The sequence below is a fragment of the Pongo pygmaeus genome, chromosome 1 (assembly GCF_028885625.2).
Source record: "Pongo pygmaeus isolate AG05252 chromosome 1, NHGRI_mPonPyg2-v2.0_pri, whole genome shotgun sequence".
Lineage (NCBI taxonomy): Eukaryota > Metazoa > Chordata > Mammalia > Primates > Hominidae > Pongo > Pongo pygmaeus.
Window position 1 is genome coordinate 67,497,429 of NC_072373.2, and position 18,569 is coordinate 67,515,997.

Genomic DNA, 18,569 nt, shown 5'->3' on the forward strand with positions numbered 1-18,569 from the left:
CCAGTGCTGATCTCTGGGCACATTTTCTTAGTGACAAGGGCACTGGACAGAGGCCATAATATCAGGTTTCCACTTGCTAAGCATGAAGCCTGATATGCAGTTTTATATCTCTTAGTTGTGCTGCCCCTTCGGCTCTGACATTCTATAGCTGTGTGACTTTAGGGGGACAGTGGTTTTCTTTTCTTTTTTTTTTTTGAGACTGAGTTTCGCTCTATCACCCAAGCTGGAGTGCAGTGGAGCTATCTCGGCTCACTGCAACCTCTGCCTCCTGGGTTCAAATGATTCTCGTGTCTCAGCCTCCTGAGTAGCTGGGATTACAGACATCTGCCACCACGCCCAGCTAATTTTCGTATTTCTGTAAAGACGGGGTTTCACCATGTTGGCCAGGCTGGTCTCAAATTTCTGACCTCAGACCATCCGCCCACCTTGGCCTCCCAAAGTGCTGGGATTACAGGCATGAGCCACTGTGCCCGGCCAGGACAGTGGCTTTCAAACTTCAGTGAGCATCAGAATTTCTTAAGAGCTTGTGAAAATGCAGATTGTTGAACCTGCTGAATAAGCAGCTCATTGGATGGGGTGTGTGGGAATCTGCATCTTCCAGACTAATTTATTCCTACTCTCTGGCCTGTCTCTCATCCTGCAATACCTTTGACCCTTTCTCATCTTAGGGGCTTTGACACTGCTGTCCTTCCTGTCTGAATGCTTTTTCTCCCGCTCCTTAAAAGGATGGCTCGTTCTGCTTCTTCAGGTCTCAGCTCAGATGTCACCTCCTCTGAGACGCTCTCATGGACTTCTCTATTTAAATTGCCCTCCCTCATTCATTTTGCCTACCACCCTAACTTTAACAATCTCATTTCAGTGTCTGTTTATTGTTTATTGTTTAGTTCCTTTGGTTAAGGACCTTGTTTGTCTTGAACACTACTCTAGCCTCAGTCTTCAGCAAATATTTGCAGAACGAATAAATGAAAATGTAAAAGAGGATTTCTCAAGGCCAGGGGCTCTCAAGCTTTAACATGCAACAGATTCACCTGGAAGGCTTTTTAAAACAAGATTGCTCAATCTTTGTTGCCAGAGTTTCAGATTCTTATTATCTGGGAGTAGGGCAGTTCTAACAAGTTTCCAGGTGCTGCTGATGCTTCTTGTCTGGGAACTGCACTTTGAGAGCCACTGCATAAAATTAAAACGCCATCTGTATCCCATTAAAGTATATCCACTGGTAAGTTGTACAGAGGAGCCTGAGAGGAGGAAGTTCAAATGAGTTGGTCTCAAAGGTACTTGGAAAAAGTAAGGGGCTCCAGGACAATGCTAAGGTCTCTTTCCTCTTGGAGTTCTTGGGTTTCTGAGATAAAAGACGGCTCCCCCACACTTTTTTTTTTTAGTTTATTGCATGAAGGAGTTACACTAGTCCAAGTTAAGAGCAGACCCCAAATGGTTACATTACATAAGCTGTGGAGGTTTTCCAACTTGTGACAAGGGACAGAAGGGAAATTCGACTCAGTGCAAGGAAATCCTCACTTAAGCTTCAGTGAGCCACAAGCACTTAAAATCCATGAACCTTCAGCTGATCATCCTTAGCCAGTCCAAGCTCTATGAGGAACTGGCATATGTTCTTGCATTGGTCACCCTGAGGCTGAATTACTTCTCCATATTCTGGATGCTCAATTACAGTACCACTGCAGGCAAAACTCTTCAACGCCTTCACTAGTTTCTTTTTATCATAATCATCAGCAATCCCTTGGACAGTAGTAAGGGTCTTTCTGCCATTTCTCTGTTGAATTCTTATATGGATATAATCCTCAGTGCCAGCAGGAAGCAGGTCATCACCCTTACTTGCATCAGCAAAGGGGTCGATAGAGTGGAGGTTCTGGATAGCAAACTTATAATACGATTCCTTTTCCTTGGTGGAAACAGCCTGCGGAAGGCAGCGGTGGCGGGAGAAGGCAGGCAGCCGGGACAGAATGTCAGGAAGCGAGGGGGCTCAAAAGAGAGGCTGCTGAGTCCTTGGTGGTGGCTCAGTGACTGGATCCCCCTGCTTTTTTTTTTTTTTTCGTAGAGATGAGATCTCATTATGTTGCCCAGACTGGTCTCGAACTCCTGGCTTCAAGCAATCCTTCTGCCTGGGCCTCCTAACATGTTGAGATTATAGGTATGAGCCACCACATCCAGCCCAAAGGCTGCTTTTCTGATGAGGAAGTCGTGGTGGACAAATAAGTCTATTCTTCTTCAGCTACCAGAATAAGAAAAGCTTAGAAAATGATTCTTAGGCTCCCAAACTGAACATCCAACAGATTCTCAAGTTGCTGTGGTGACCTGTGTTTCTAAATCAAGTCCTGCTTCCACGATTCCAAAAGAGTAACTAATAAATCAGAGATTAGGAAATGGGAAAAGAAGAAATTCTTATCCTCATCTAAAGACAGCTTTTCCCAGAGTATATTCTGAAGAGTATTAGTTCCATAATTAACAGCAAGATGAAAGCGTTCCATGGTCCAGTGAAATTCAGTGACACTGAAAGCCGTATCCATTACTTGGAGGCTCACGGTATATACCTGCAAAGTCTCATAGTCCAGAAATCAGTTTAAGATAGTTAAGCCCCATCCTGGGCAACATAGTGAGACCCTGTCTCTACAAATAATAAAAAATTAGCTGGACATAGTGGTGAGCACCTTCCAGCTACTTGGGAGGCTGAGGCAAGAAGATTGCTTGAGCCCAGGAAGTCGAGGCTTCAGTAAACCATGATCATGTCACAGCACTCAGCTCGGGCAACAGAGTGAGTCCCTCAAAAAGAAAAATGTTGTTAAGCTCTTCCTTCCTTCCTTCCATCCTTCCTTCCTTCCTTCCTCTGTCTCTTTCTCTCTCTCTCTTTTTCTCTCTTTTTTGAGACAGGATCTCACTCTGTCACCCAGGCTGGAGTGCAGTGGCACGATCACAGCTCACTGCAGCCTCAATCTCCCCAGGCTCAGGTGATCCTTCCACCTCAACCTCTGAGTAGTTGAGATTTTTTTTATTTTTTGTAGAAACAGGGTCTTGCCATGCTGCCCAGGCTGGTCTCGAACTGCTGGACTCAAGTGATCCACCGCCTTAGCCTCCCAAAGTGTTGGGATTACAGGCGTGAGCCCTAAACTGCCTTTTGATATACAACCAAAGAGCAGTTTTGCTCATAACATATCCTGAGGCACATATTTAGAGAAACACTGCCTTTGGGGACCTTTTCTCTTTAATGGGAGAAATTTTGTTTTGTTCTGGATGGAAACTTCATGTAAACATGAAAAACCCTCTGATACACACACACACACACACACACACACACACACACACACACACACACTGCCTTAGTCCCCAGATAGGCAGGAAAGAAAATATCCAGAATGACCGTTCCAGTTCTTGTAACTTCCAGATGTGAAGCTGCCCTGAGGTGTGTGACATGGGATGTTGTCTCTACCTGGGTGGGGACCTGAGGCTGCTCTTTGATTGGGCAGTTAGGGTGAGTGGAGGAGGAAGCTCTGGGGGTGAGTGATAGGCAGCCAGGAAAGTGATGGCTTGGGGAGCAGAGAGTGGAATTTTCCCCTGGAAATCCTTTTGAACTGAAGCGGATTTGAATGTTGCACCCATGGTCACCTAGATCCCAGGCCTAAATGATTTTTCTCTTCATTTTCCAGTAATAATTAACATTGCTGTAGTGATCACAGGCAGTTTGGAGACAGTTTGTCTGGCTGTAGTGATGGAAACAAGAAGGAAACTCCTCCCCAAACCCCTCAGGGAAACTTTCTTTTCTCTTCTGACAATTGGTGGGAAGAGCAGGGCACTGAAACATTCCTTAATTGGCAAGGATTGTTCTGCCTTTTTTTTTTTTTTTTTGAGAGGGAGTCTCTCACTGTCGCCCAGGCTGGAGTGCAGTGGCACGATCTCTGCTCACTGCAAGCTCCGCTTCCCAGGTTCACGCCATTCTCCTGCCTCAGCCTCCCGAGTAGCTGGGACTACAGGCACCCGCCACCATGACCGGCTAATTTTTTTGTATTTTAAGTAGAGAGGGGATTTCACCGTGTTAGCCAGGATGGTCTTGATCTCCTGACCTGCCTTTTCTTAAATACTTTTCAGCCGAGCATAGTGGCTCACGCTGGTAATCCCAGCACTTTGGGAGGCCAAGGCGAGTGGATCACCCGATGTCAAGGGTTCAAGACCAGCCTGGCCAACATGGTGAAACACCATCTCTACTAAAAATACAAAAATCAGCTGGGCGTGGTGGCGTGTATCTGTAAGCCCAACTTCTTGGGAAGCTGAGGCAGGAGAATTGCTTGAACCCAGAAGGTGGAGGTTGCAGTGAGTTGAGATCCTGCCACTGTACTCCAGCCTGGGCGATAGAGTAAGACTCTGTCTCAAAAAAAAAAAGCAAAAAAAACAAAAAAAAAGTTTTCAGGATCTTATATACTTTTAGCAAAACACTCATTTTGGGTAAATGAATGATGTTTTCATTAATCATCCAAGTGACACTCCAGAGGTGGTTTTAGATTAGGAAACAGAGGCTGAGAAGCCAGGAAATCTTCCTGGGGCAGGGGCAGGGAGGAATGTGGTGTCTTGTTTTCTAGCTCACCGGAGACCTCTGAGCCTCCAGGCATGTTGTCAGTGGCATCCTGCATTTCACTTTGAATATACAAGTTGGATTTGATAACCAGGTGAGGTCAGAGTCATGGCCATGGGATAGAATGTCTCTTTTTTTTATTTTTATTTTTTTGAGGCAGAGTCTTACTCTGTCACCCAGGATGGAGTGCAGTGGTGCAATCTCAGCTCACTGCAACCTCTGCCTCCCGGGTTCAAGCGATTCTTCTGCCTCAGCCTCCCGAGTAGCTGGGACTACAGGCACGTGCCACCATGCCTGGCTAATCTTTGTATTTTTAGTAGACACAAGGTTTCACCATATTGCCCAGGCTGGTCTCCAAGTCCTGACCTTGTGATCTGCCCACCTCGGCCTCCCAAAATGCTGGGATTACAGGCGTGAGCCACCGCGCCTGGCCTTAGAATGCCTCTTCTGCAGCCTCTTGCATTGCAGAGGAGCTGCTTTAGTCCTGCCCCAGCAGCTGAGCAACTCTAAAAAGCATGGCTTTGTGTTTTATGGTTTTAATTTTGTTGATTTCTAAAGGCTTTTCTCTCTCTGTCCTTCCTTCTTTTCTCCCAAGGAAAAAGGAAACGATAACAAAATATTACCATATTTGAGAGAGCCATCAGAATCTGCATCTGGGAGTGAAGAGAGGGCTTTCTTTTCCACGACACAGTGCATGCCATAGAATGTCCAAACAATGAGGGACCTCAGGGATTATCCTGCTCACCTCTTATAAGAAGGTGGAGGCCCAAAGTTAAGCTCTTGCACAGGACTCTTAATCGCAGCTCCATCTCTTTCTGCTACTCCAGGCTGGAAGGGAGAGCATTATTTGTTATGTAATTTCATGAGTTCTGCTGGAGCTCTGACGGAGTCTCTGCAGCATGACTTGACATGACACTATTTGGAACCATTAAGCTGGGTTATCGTCTGGTGTGCTGTAAAGCTGGGGTATCTTCTGGTGTGCTGAGGATCTGGCGAGCTTGCTTATATTTGTGGGCTGACTGGCTGAGTAAGAATGAGATGACTTCAGCCTGCAAAGAAAGCTGCTTATCTATCCTAAAACAGGATTGATGCTTTTCTTTTTTCTTTTTCTTTTTGGAGAAGGAGTTTCGCTCTTGTTGCCCAGGCTGGAGTGCAATGGCGTGATCTTGGCTCACTGTAATCTCTGCCTCCCGGGTTCCAGCAATTCTCCTGCCTCAGCCTCCAGAGTAGCTGGGATTACAGGCACATTCCCCCATGCCTGGCTAATTTTTTTGTATTTTTAGTAGAGATGGGGTTTCACCATGTTGTCCAGGCTGGTCTTGAATTCCTGACCTCAGGTGATGCACCCACCTCGGCCTCCCAAAGTGCTGGGATTACAGACGTGTGCCACGGCACCCGGCCGGCTTGATGCTTTTCTGAGCACTCAACCAAATTAGTTTGGAAATGTCTGAGGCTCCTATAATGGAGAAAGAATGAAACTGAGCAAGGTGTGCAATAACCCCCCTGGTGAAAACCCACCAGATGCTGACATCACTGGAAGCCCCTGTGTAGCTCCAACTCTCAATTCTGTCACTTCTTTACTCCTCCTGAGTGACAGCTGAGTTTAAATTCTGGGTCTCTCTGCCATGCTGTGAAAAATTGTCTTCTAAAGGATGGCCACCATGTAATTCAGGGCCTGCAGCTGCACCAACACCTACCCATCTAGTTCCTCCTTCAAGGAGTTTCAGATCATTTGATGCTATGGAGCCATTGATGCAGAGTATGGTAATGTCTATTCTGGATACTTTATTTCTTATTCTGGTGACGGGCTTTCTTTTTTATTATGTAAACTTTTTTTCCCCCTGATTGGCAATATCATCATTATTTGTCAATCATATTCTTTTTGTTTGTTTGTTTTTGTTTTTGAGACAGAGTCTCGCTCTGTTGCCCAGGCTGGAGGGCAGTGATGTGTTCTCGGCTCACTGCAACTTTTGCCTCCCAGGCTCAAGCGAGTCTTGTGCCTCAGCCTCCCGAGTAGCTGGGACTACAGGTGTGTGCCACCATACCCGGATAATTTTTGTAGAGTGGGGTTTAGCCATGTTGCTGAGGCTGGTCTTGAACTCCTGGGCTCAAGTGATCCGCCCCCCTTGGCTTCCCAAAGTGCTGGGATTAGAGGTGTGAGCCACCACACCTGGCCTCACATTCTTAAAATTAATGTGTGTTGACAGTAATTGCCTGTTAGCTGGACCTGTGACTACATTAACAAAAATAATCTTTCATGTAGCATATAGGGGTAGAGTGATAGGGAGAGCAGGAAGAAAAAAAAAAGGAAAAGGATAGAGAGAGAGAGTTCTGTACGTTAAAGAGTGTGTTGCTCTTGGAGTCTCTGAGATCTTGGCCAGGCCTGCAACTAATTATGTGTGTTGTTTTCTCTGGATCCTCAGTGACAATTTGAGCTATGAATAAGAGTTAGAAAGAATAAGACACTGTATTTTCCAGAGCAGAAATATAAATACATGTTTTACAGCCTCAGAGTAATCCCCATAACTGAACTCACACTGTAGAATATAATTTGACACCTCCCTCAGTCATAGCCACTAAGAGTGACTGCCATCGGGAACCTAATGTTACTCAGAAAATAAGGACCATCAAATCCTAGGGTTGGGAGGATCTTGGAGGTCTTCTTGTCCCTTTTATGCCTTCTAGCTCTTGAGCAATAAGGTAATCTGGAGCAGTGAGGGATGGGAGGGGACAGGGGTGGGGAGCCTCTGCCTCTGACTTTGTCTCAAATATTCCAGAAATGAGGGTGCATTCTTGGTCACCAAGATGCTATCTATCTCTTCTAGCATTTAGTTTTAAGAAACCCCAGTGCATGGATAAGAGTGATTAGTACTATCAAGAGCACATCAGGTTGTGCCTGGCACCATGCCAAGCACTTACAACACATCTTTCCTCATTTACTACAATAGCCCCATGAAGGTAGGCACTTTATTTATAAAGAGAGCAACACATAAAAAGGTGAGTAAGTTACTCTAGACTTAGCAAGTGGCAGAGCTGGGGTTCAAACTAAAGTTTGACTGGTTTCACACCTCAACCTTTTTTTTTTTTTTTTTGAGATGGGGGTCTGTCTCTATTGCCCTGGCTTGTCTTGAACTCCTGGGTTCAAGTGGTCCTCCTGCCTCAGCCTCCCCAGTAGCTGGAACTATAGGTGCACACCACCATTCCAAGCTCCTGTACCTCCAACTTTTCTGGTATTATTCTGCTCTGCCATTTGCAAGAAAGTCTTACTATTATAAAATGGTTCTTTTTATGTGCTGTATAATTGGTTTTGACTTACAAGCCAAAAGACATTTTCTTTGAAAGTAACAAGAAGTTCATAATTAGGGTTGCTGGGCTTAGCAAATAAAAATACAGGGTACCCAGTACAGTCAAATTTCAGATAGACAACAAATAATTTTTTAGTTTGTGTGTCTCAAATATTTTTAGCGTAACTATGTCCAAAATATTACATGGGACATACTTAAAACTAAAAAAAAAAATTATTCTTTGTTTGATATTCAAATTTCCTGGTCAATCCTGTATCTTATCTGATATCTGTATTCACAATGAATGAGACCAAGTTGCTAAATTTGGTCCCTTTGTAGGCCACAGTGTTGCTCTGTTCCATGGCTGATGACTCTCTACTGGGAACCTCTTCATCTAGGGCCTTCTGTAAACCCTTCAGTCCCATCCCTCAGTGTCTTTCTTTTTTTTTTTTTTTGTTCTGAGCCCTTTGTGTATTCCAAATTCTACTACTTCATGGGTTATGTGTGTGGCAAGTATCTTCTCCCAGTTTGTGTCTAGCCTTTTCACTTTCTTTTCTTTTTTTTCTTTCTTTCAGCATCTGATATGGTTTGGCTGTCTCCTCACCCAACTCTCATCTTGAATTCCCACGTGTTGTCGGAGGGACCTGGCGGGAGATAATTGAATCATGGGGTGGCGGGGGGGAGTCTTTCCCTTGCTGTTCTTGTGATAGTGAATAAATCTCACGAGATCTGATGGTTTTAAAAAGGGGAGTTTCCCTGCACAAGCTCTTTTCTCGTCTACCGCCATGTGAGATACGCCTTCCACCTTCCGCCATGATGGTGAGGCCTCCCCAGCCACGTGGAACTGTAAGTCCAATAAATCTCTTTCTTTTGTAAATTGCCCAGTCCCGGGTATGTCTTTATTAGCGGGGGGAAAACGGACTAATACAGCATCCAAAATGTTTTTAATAAGAGAGTAGGATCAGGGTTCGTTTTTATAGTGTGGCTGGCCCATGGGGCCCTGGCACAGTGAAAATTTCTGCCCTTGGAACCCAGGTAGGGTTTGGTGTGGCTGTGTGGGGTTCCCGGGGTAAATGCCAGTGTCCCTATGGGCCCTTTTGAGGGCCAAAAAGCAGGATGGTGCCACGGCCCTTGCGGGAGTCCAGGGCCAGCCGTGGAGTTGCGGCTGGGCCCTGGCCGCTCACACGCAGTGCGAGGCTTTGCTCTGGGCACCTCCTGAACCCGCACAACCGCAGCTGTGGGCCTGAAACCACAGCCGTTTTGTTTTCCGGGCCTGGAAGCTTCATTTTCCGATCAGGATCAGAGGTGGCCGGTTGGTGCGATTCACAAAAAGCCTCTTCAGTGTAACCTGGCTGAAGATGGACAGCTTGACCAACAGCCGTAGGTAGATGTCCAGCTGTTGGGCTCCCTGCGCCCGGCCTTTTTGTTCTTGCTGTGGTGGATGTTGACTCCCACGATGGCGCCTCCTGCTCCACCATTTCACTTTCTTTTTTTTTTTTTTTTTTTGGAGGCTGAGACAGAACTTTATTTACTTTTTAGCTTTACTTAGGCTTGCTATACCTCTTAACCTTGGCATTCCTGTCGGATTTATTTCCATAAAAGTTATATGCTAATTCTTATTTTATCTTTGTAGTATGATATGCTTTTAAAAACTTTCATAAAAAAGTGTTACTGCCATTTCACTTTCTTTACGGGATCTTTTGATAAACACATTTTCTTCAATTAAGGATAGTCAAATTAATCAGTGTTTTCCTTTATTATCTATGTATTTATTTTGAGATGGGTTCTGGCTTTGTTGCCTAGCCTGGAATCCAGGGGCACGATATCAGCTCACTCCAGCCTCCACCTCTCAGGTCCAAACAATCCTCCCACCTCAGCCTCCTGAGTAGCTGGGACCATAGGTGCACATCACCATGCCCAGCTAATTTTTTGTGTTTTGTCGATACGGGGTCTTCCTACATTGCCTAGGTTGGTCTTGAACTCCTGGCCTCAAGCAAATGTTTTCCTTTATAGTTAGTATTTTTGTGTCTTATTTAAGAAACTTGGCTGGGCATGGTGGCTCATGCCCTGTAATCCCAGCACTTTGGGAGGCGGAGGTGGGCAGATCACTTGAGGCCAAGGAGTTAAAGACCAGCCTGGCCAACATAGTGAAACACTGTCTCTACTAAAAACACAAAAAAATTAGCTGGGCGTGGTGGCGCACGCCTGTAATCCCAGCTACTCGGGAGGCTGAGGCATGATAATCGATTGCATCTGGGAGGCAGAAGCGGTAGTAAGCCAAGATCACGCCACTGCACTCCAGCTTGAGTGATAGAGTGAGACCCTATCTCAAAAAAAAAAAAAAATTCTTCCCTACTCTGTGAATATAGACGTGTTCTCTTATTTCATTATGTTTTTTTTGTTTTATTTTTTGTTTTTAAGTCTTTTTCGTTTTTTTTTTTTTTTGAGATGGAGTCTTACTCTGTCACCCAGGCTGGAGTGCAGTGGCATGATCTTGGCTCATTGCAACCTCTGCCTCCCAGGTTCAAGTGATTCTCCTGCCTCAACCTCATGAGTAGCTGTGATTACAGGCTCCTGCCGCCACACCCAGCTAATTTTTTTGTATTTTTAGTAAAGGTGGGGTTTTACCATGTTGGCCAGGCTGGTTTTGAATTCCTGACCTCAGGTGATCCACCCGCCTCGGCCACCCAAAGTGGTGGAATTACAGGCGTGAGCCACTGCGCCTGGCTATATTTAAGACTTTAATCTGCCTAGTATTTCTGCTTGTGTGCAATATGTTGTTGAGTCCTCCATTGTCCCAGCACTATTTATGAATGATCCATCTTTCCTTGATGATCAACAATTTAAAAAAAATCTTTAAAAAAATATGGAATGCTGAGTTTACAGTGAACTATGATTGTGACACTGCACTGCAGCCTGAACAACAGAGCGAGGCTCTCTCTTTAAAAAAAAAAGGAAAAAGAAAGAACTTTTCACGATTTGGTGTGCCATCCTGGTGAAGGGGCCATGCTAATCTCTGTATAGTTCCAATTTTAGTATATGTGCTGCTGAAGTGAGCACTAATCAACAATTTTAATATTTGTTTCTGTGACTGTTCCCACTGCTGGACTATGAGCTACTTTTATATCTGTATTACTAGAGTCTAGCATATAGGATTTGTCTCTGAGAGTGGGCTAAATAATTGTTGAACTGTGTTCTTTTTTTTTTTTTTTTTTTTATTGAGATGGAGTCTCGTTCTGTTGCCCAGGCTGAAGTGCAGTGGTGCAATCTTGGCTCACTGAAACCTCTGCCTGCCAGGTTCAAGTGGTTCTCATGCCTCAGTCTTCCGAGTAGCTAGGATTATGGGCATGCACCACTACGCCTGGCTAATTTTTGTATTTTTAGTAGAGATGGAGTTTCACCATGTTGACCAGGCTGGTCTTGAACTCCTGACCTCAGGTGATCCACCTGCCTCGGCCTGCCGAAGTGCTGGTATTACAGGTGTAAGCCACTGTACCTGGCCTGAACTATGTTCTTAATCCTGGGCACCATCTTGCAAAAATATGTTAATGTAAGTTAAGTAGGGGCTTAAGCAAAGGAAGATTTCTGCTCATGAAGATTTTTATCTAAAGTAGCTGTTGAATTTACTAAATGAGTTGCTGAGTCTCATTATTGGAATAATAATTGTATTAGTTCTCGAATAGCTATAAAGAAATACTTGAGACTGGGCCGGATGCGGTGGCTCACACGTGTAATCCCAGCACTTTGGGAGGCTGGGGTGGGTGGATCACCTGAGGTCAGGAGTTCGAGACCAGCCTGACGAACATGGCAAAACCCCATCTCTACTAAAAATACAAAAATTAGCCCGGCATGGTGGCAGGCGCCTGTAATCCCAACTACTCGGGAGGCTGAGGCAGAAGAATTGCTTGAACCCAGGAGATGGAGGTTGCAGTGAGCCAAGATCATGCCATTGCACTATAGCGTGGGTGACAGAGCAATACTCTGTCTCAAACAAACAAACAAACAAACAAAAACATGAGACTGGGTAATTTATAAAGAAAAGAGGTTTAGTTGGCTTAGGGTTCTGCTGGCTGTACAGAAAGTGTAGAGGCTGCTTCTGGGGAGGCCTCAGGGAACTTATAATCATGGCGGAAGGCAAAGGGAAAGTAGGCATGTCTTACATGGCTAGAGCAGGAGGAAGAGAGGGTAGGCCAGGGATGCCACACACCTGTAAACAAACAGATTTCAGGATAACTCACTCACTATCACCAGAACAGCTCCAAGGGGATGGTGCCAAACCATTCATGAAAAACTGCCCCCATGTCCCAATCACCTCCCAGCAGGCCCTGTCTCCAACACTGGGGATTACAATTGAACATGAGATTTGGGTGGGAACACAGATTCAAACCATATCCATAATAATATTTCAATAATAATTTAATGGATACCTTTCACTGAGATTTGACCAAGGCCAGGCGAGGCTTTACTCACATCCTCACTTTTCATCCTCACACAACACAGTCAGGAAGAAAATGTCAGCATCACTATTCACAGAGGAAGAAGCTATGGCTCAGGGTGACCTGGTGTTCTGGAGGTCACACAGACCAGGATGCAGGCTGGGACTATAAGCAGCTCTGTAATGACAGCTCAGAAAGCCTCTAACACAAACTTGACCTCATTCTGCCTCTTTAGCATCACCAGATGCCTAGAAATAGGGCACAGCTCTCCAGCTAGGACATTTCTATACAGGACCTGTAAAATCTATACAAAAGGGATCCTAGGTGAGAGTCTACATGTAAAAGTTAGTGGGGCTTACATTTTGGCCCGACTCCAGAAGAAACTTTCTAAAGTAGAATTGTTTGAAGTGGAACCACTCCTAGCAGTGTTAGAAGCTTTGCACCATCCAGCTGGACTGTGCAACATCCACCAGGCATTGGAACAGGTCCTGACAGAGTAGTACCCACTCTCCACAAATCTCATTTCCAGGTCTCCATTCTCCCATTGTCCTGAGGTCCCCATTTCTCTTAGAGCTTCTGTATCTTGAGTATTCGATAAACATTGCTTGAACCCCTCTTAGTTGTCAGGTACTGTACCAGGTGCCAGGGGTGCAGACATGGATAAAAGAGAGTTATCCTCAGGATGGTCCACTGAGGCAGAGAGATTCATTAACATGATTTTTTTATAATCTGGTAAATGTTAAGATGTGCACTGGCTCCTATAGGATCCTAGAGAAGGGCCCCAGTCCTAACAGGAGGATGTCTGGAAAAGATGCCTTTTGAGATGAATGCCTCTTGAAGGATGAGGAGATGTAAGTCAGGCAAAGAAAGGCCATAGTGATGGGGCTGGGGGTGGTGGAGAACCCTTGCCACTCTAAGAACCAAAGAGTAGTGACCGGCCGCAGAGGTTCATGCCTGTAATCCCAGCGCTTTGGAAGGCTGAGGTGGGCGGATCACCCAAGGTCAAGAGTTCGAGATCAGCCTGGCCAACATGGTGAAACCCTGTCTCTACTCAAAATACAAAAATAAGCCAGGCATGATGGTGGGCAATTGTAATCCCAGCTACTTGGGAGGCTGAGGCAGGAGAATCACTTGAACCTCAGAGGCGGAGGTTGCAGTGAGCCGAGATCGTGCTACTGTACTCCAGCCTGGGTGACAAGAGCGAAACTCCATCTCAAAAAAAAACCAAAAGAACAACAACAACAAAAAAACACAAAAAAACTGAACCAATGAGTATCTTTGAATCCCAGCATAGACTGCTTCCCTATTCCTCAGCTTTTCCCCTTTCCCTTCTCCCTGGGACTTTTCCCAGTCTTTTCCCTGGATAGAAAGCCTTGGAGTTCTCCCATTATCTGTAATTCTTACCTGTCTCCAGAAAGTCATTTATCTCTTGACCTCTGTTTTATTTTATTTATTATTAATTTCTTTTTTTTTGTTTTGTTTTGTTTTTTAAACTGAGTCTTGCTTTGTCGCCCAGGCTGGAAGTACAGTAGCGTGATCTTGGCTCACTGCAACCTCCACCTCCTGGGTTCAAGCGATCCTGCCTCAGCGTCCCGAGTAGCTGGGACTATAGGCGTGTGCCACCATGCCTGGCTAATTTTTGTATTTTTAGTAGAGATGGGGTTTTACTATGTTGGCCAGGCTGGTCTCAAACTCCTGACCTCAGGTGATCTGCCCACCTCAGCCTCCCAAAGTGCTGGGATTACAGTCATGAGCCACTGTGCCCCACCTTGACCTCTGTTTTAATTCTAATTATGTGCTGGGGTCTAAAAGTTCATTGTAAGGCAAACTCTCAGAGATAGTAACTCAGGAAAGGAGGGGAGAAGGCTCCAGACCCAGCATCTGCAGTGCACACTGGCCTGCGGGGAGCAGAGTGAGTGAACTGTGCATGGTGCACTTGAGGTCCAGAAACCCCTTGGCTGCCTAAACACCACTTAGCTCCTCCCTGGTGGCAACCAGGTGTGTGGAAAGAGTTTCCACTCCAGAAAGACCTGGAGTTAAATTCTGGCCCCATTTCCTAGCTTCTCCACAGAAAGTGACTTTACTTGTCTGAGTCTCAGTTTTCTTATCTGTAAAATTGGTAGGAAATAAATGCCCTTCAGGGTTGCTCTAGGATTAAACAAGATGGCCCACGGAAAGAACTGCCGGGGAGGTGCCCAATCAGTGTCGCTTTCATCTAGATTTCTTTGTGTGAAAGAACTGCCTAGAAGAAAATACCCCATGGCAATCAATACTTTTTCCCAAAGCATTAGAATAAATTTAGAAATTTTGCACTTAAAATCTTATTTGTGGTGGCCAGTCGCAATGGCTCACGCCTGTAATCCCAGCACTTTGGGAGGCTGATGCGGGCGGATCACTTGAGGTCAGGAGTTCGAGACCAGCCTGGCCAACATGGTGAAACCCCATTTCTACCAAAAACAGAAGAATTAGCCAGTCATGGTGATGCACACCTGTAATCCCAGCTACTGAGGACGCTGAGGCAGGAGAATCACTTGAACCCGAGAGGCAGAGGTTGTAGTGAGCCAAGATTGTACCACTGCACTCCAGCCTGGGCAACAGAGTGAGATGCCATCTCAAATAATAAAAATAAAATAAAATCTTATTTTATGGAAAACGTAAGCCTAGGGATATTCCTAGGGTCAGAGAGTGGGCAGATTTAAAATTTTTTTAAAAAGCTTTAATATTTTATACAGATGGAATCACACTATGTTGCCCAGGCTGGTCTCAAACTCCTGGCCTCAGGTGATCCTCCCACTTTGGCCTCCCAAAGTGCCGGGATTACAGGCATGAGCCACCATGCCTGACCCAAAGAGTGGGTGGATTTTGGGGGCAACTGGACTTGAGGATCTTTTTCCAGCAAATACTAGAACAGATCATCTGAGAGATGAATGTTGGCCATCATCCCACTACACCTTCTGAGGGATATTCTGCAATCACCCACATGTCTGACTCTGTCTCACAGTCCTTATATTATTGAGAGACCTTTCTGTTATCTTACTTCAAGTTTCTTGTGCTTCAGCATAAGTCATGCTCTCTTCTCATAGCAAGGGAACACTGCTACAAAATGGACATTTTAACTACATAGCAACATCCTGTTTCATCTGAAGCTCTGTCGCTCCTTCATTTGCCTGATTTACAAGTTATGATACTGTATTATGGAATGCTGGGCCTAGGCCAGACCTCTTCATTCACATGAGGAAACTGAGGCTCAGAGAAGTCCATTACCTAGCTATGATTCTACAGCCAGTACGGCACAAGAGCTGAGTTAGAACTCAAGTTTTCTGAGTCCCAAATTTAGAGTTTTTTTCTCTTCCCTTTCACTGAAGGGCTCCTTTTACTGGTCACATGTCTGGAATGACCCAGGCCCTTTCATATGTCTCTAAGAGCCAATGTCAGATGTTTTATCCTGGGAGTCAGAAGGCCCAAGAGTCCCAGTCTTAAGCCTCTTCAGAATTGCTCCTCTGGGCTGAGCGTGGTGGCTCATGCCTGTAATCCTATTTTGGTAAGTCAAGGCTGGGGGATTGCTTGAAGCCAGGAGTTCGAGACAAACCTGGGCAACAGAGGGAAACCCAGTCTCTACCAAAAAAAAAAAAAAAAAAAAGGATTTCTGCCAAGGAGAATGACAGCAGAGCTTTTGTTTATGTGCTTTTTAGGGATACCAGATACCATTGGTGAAGCAGGAATGTCTTTTGCAAACTGGGACCTTTGCATGAGAAAATTCAATTAGAGATAGATAGATAGATAGATATAAAAATGTAATAATATGTATTGTAATTATATATGTATAAATTATGTAATATAATAACATATATTTTATATTTTTGAATATATGTATTTGGGGGATAAGGTAAGAATCATAACTTCCACTGATTTTTTTTTTTTTTTTTTTTGAGATGGAGTCTCCCTCTGTCAGCCAGGTTGGAGTACAGTGGCACAATCACAGCTCACTGCAACCTCCACTTCCCGAGTTCAAGCGATTCTCCTGCCTCAGCCTCTCAAGTAGCTGGAATTACAGGCGCCCGCCACCATGCTCAGCTAATTTTTGTATTTTTAATAGAGACGGGGTTTCACCATGTTGGTCAGGCTGGCCTTAAACTGCTGACCTCAGGTGATCCACCTGCCTTGGCCTCCCAAAGTGCTGGGATAACAGGCATGAGCCACCGTGCCATCCACTTCCACTGATTTTTTAAAAAGGGGTCTAGGACTTGAAAAAGTCTGAATCATTCATTCATTATTCATTCATTCAACAATTTTTTTTGAATGCTTATTTTATGGAAGGCACTCTACTAGGGCCAGATAATGTAATGGAAATATGGAAATAAAATACACATGTTCCTACCCTCATAGCACTTACATTCTAGTGAGAGAACTAAATGATAAACAAACAAATAAGAACACACAAAATGTCACCTTAGGACAGACTGCAAAAAAAAAAAATAAGCTAAGAATTACTGATCTGACTATACTTTGTATTTCTCTCTGGATTTTATATTTTTCACTTTCCTTCTGAGAAAGTCAAATTTCTTTAAAAACATACCCAATTTAACTTCTCAGTTATAATTTAAAGGATAGTTAAGTCTCTAAGTCCTCCAAACCTCCACTTCAATGGTTTTGTTTGTTTGTTTGTTTTGAGATAGAGTCTCATTCTGTTGCCCAGGCTGGAGTGCAGTGGTACCGTGTCGGCTCACTGCAACCTCCGCCTCCTGGGTTCAAGCAATTCTCCTGCCTCAGCCTCCCGAGTAGCTGGGATTACAGGCACCCACCACGATGCCCAGCTAATTTTTATATTTTTAGTAGAGACGGGGGTTTCACCACGTTGGCCAGGCTGGTCTCAAACTCCTGACCTCAGGTGATCTGCCCACCTCTGCCTCCCAAAGTGCTGGGATTACAGGCGTGAGCCGCCACATCTGGCAATGGGGTTGTTTTATCCACCAGGCTATTGAATAGAAGAATGCTGCTTTCCTCTCTGCCTTGCAGGCAGAGAGGCAGGCAGGCAGGCAGGCAGGCAGGATCATTCCAGGTCTCTAGAAATGACAGGTCTGTTTGCCCAGCATGAGCAATGTGGTTTCCCATTGCAGAATCTCCCTCCCTGTAGATTGCAGCTGCTGCTTGTGCAAGACTGAATGATCTGAAAGACTCAGAAAGACCACCAAGATGTACCAGTGAATTTTTAAGATTTGTGAACTGGCAGGATATTGTTGAAAATTGTATCAGAGATTAAATCTTTGCTTATTGCTAAGTGAATTTTTCATATGTGCATATCTGTTTTATTCAAATGCAAGTGATTTACACAAACCCCCATCTGCAATCCTTAAGACACTCACAGAATGATGCAGTGTTAGGTAACTAGAATTGTATCTATTTTTTTGTTGTTGTTGCCTCCCCTGCCATACCTTTTTTTTGAGATGGAGTCTCTGTCTGTCACCAGGTTGGAGTGCAGTGGTGCAATCTCGGCTCACTGCAGCCCCTGCCACCCGGGTTCTAGAGTTTCTCGTGCCTCAGCCCCGAGTAGGTGAGACTACAGGCGCACACCACCACGCCTGGCTAATTTTTGTATATTTAGTAGAGATGGTGTTTCGCCGTGTTGGCAGGCTGTTCTTGAACTCGTGACCTCAAGTGATCCATTTGCCTCAGCCTCCCAAAGTGCTGGGATTACAGGTGTGAGCCACTGTACCTGGCCATCGTACCTATTTTTGAACTGGTTGTTCTAAATTCATCTATGTGAGTGGGCAGTAAAAAGAAGGGGTGACCTGTCAAAAGTCTTACAACTCAAAGAAAACAAAAAATAAGTAAAACAAAGAAAAGAAAGTCCTACAACTCAATGGCAAAGGTGAAATTCAAATCTAAGACGTGATTTCTAGATCTCTGCTCTCCAGGCACGAGATTAGATCCGACAGCCTGACTCAGATTACACCTGTTATGTGCATACGGTATTATCAGAATGCTGTGGAGCTCCAGCCTATTAGAATTTTCTGTTTTAGCTGGGAGTGGAGACTCATGCCCCTCAGCATTTTCGAGGCTGAGGTGGGAGGATCTCTTGAGCCTAGGTAGTCCAGGGTGCAGTGAACTATATGACAGTGCCACTATACTCCAGCTAGGGTGACAGAATGGGAACCAGTCTCTAAAAAAAATTAAATTTAAAAAACGAATTTTCTGTCCGGTGCTGTGGCTGCTCACGCTGGTAATCCCAGCACTTTGGGAGGCCACAGTGGGAGGATTGCTTGAGCCCAGGAG

The 18,569-nt window shown here is 44.9% G+C and overlaps 1 protein-coding gene and 1 non-coding gene across 2 annotated transcripts; both read right to left on the bottom strand.

Moving 5' to 3' along the window:
- Nucleotides 1–1,507: 1,507 nt before the first annotated feature.
- LOC129037165 (eukaryotic translation initiation factor 1-like) lies at nucleotides 1,508–3,609 on the bottom strand. The gene is made up of 3 exons (XM_054489077.2): nucleotides 3,440–3,609; nucleotides 2,311–2,356; nucleotides 1,508–1,912 (listed from the first exon to the last, which is right to left on the bottom strand). Exons 1-3 carry the CDS (start codon nucleotides 3,607–3,609, stop codon nucleotides 1,541–1,543), a joined length of 588 nt encoding a protein of 195 aa, XP_054345052.1. The 3' UTR covers nucleotides 1,508–1,540.
- Nucleotides 3,610–10,816: 7,207 nt separating this feature from the next.
- Nucleotides 10,817–10,920, bottom strand: LOC129023070 (U6 spliceosomal RNA). Its single transcript, XR_008496658.1, has one exon. It is a non-coding gene; the product is annotated as a U6 spliceosomal RNA (small nuclear RNA).
- Nucleotides 10,921–18,569: the final 7,649 nt, after the last annotated feature.

Bases quoted from the DNA above. Each gene is read 5' to 3' on its own strand.
- LOC129037165 (XM_054489077.2), bottom strand. From the start codon at position 3,609: ATGGGTGCAACATTCAAATCCGCTTCAGTTCAAAAGGATTTCCAGGGG. The intron at 2,357-3,439 runs GTAGAGACAACA...CTGATTTATTAG, and splicing joins AGCCTCAGGTCCCCACCCAG to TTACTCTTTTGGAATCGTGG. The intron at 1,913-2,310 runs GTCACCACAGCA...TGCCTTCCGCAG, and splicing joins GACTTGATTTAGAAACACAG to GCTGTTTCCACCAAGGAAAA.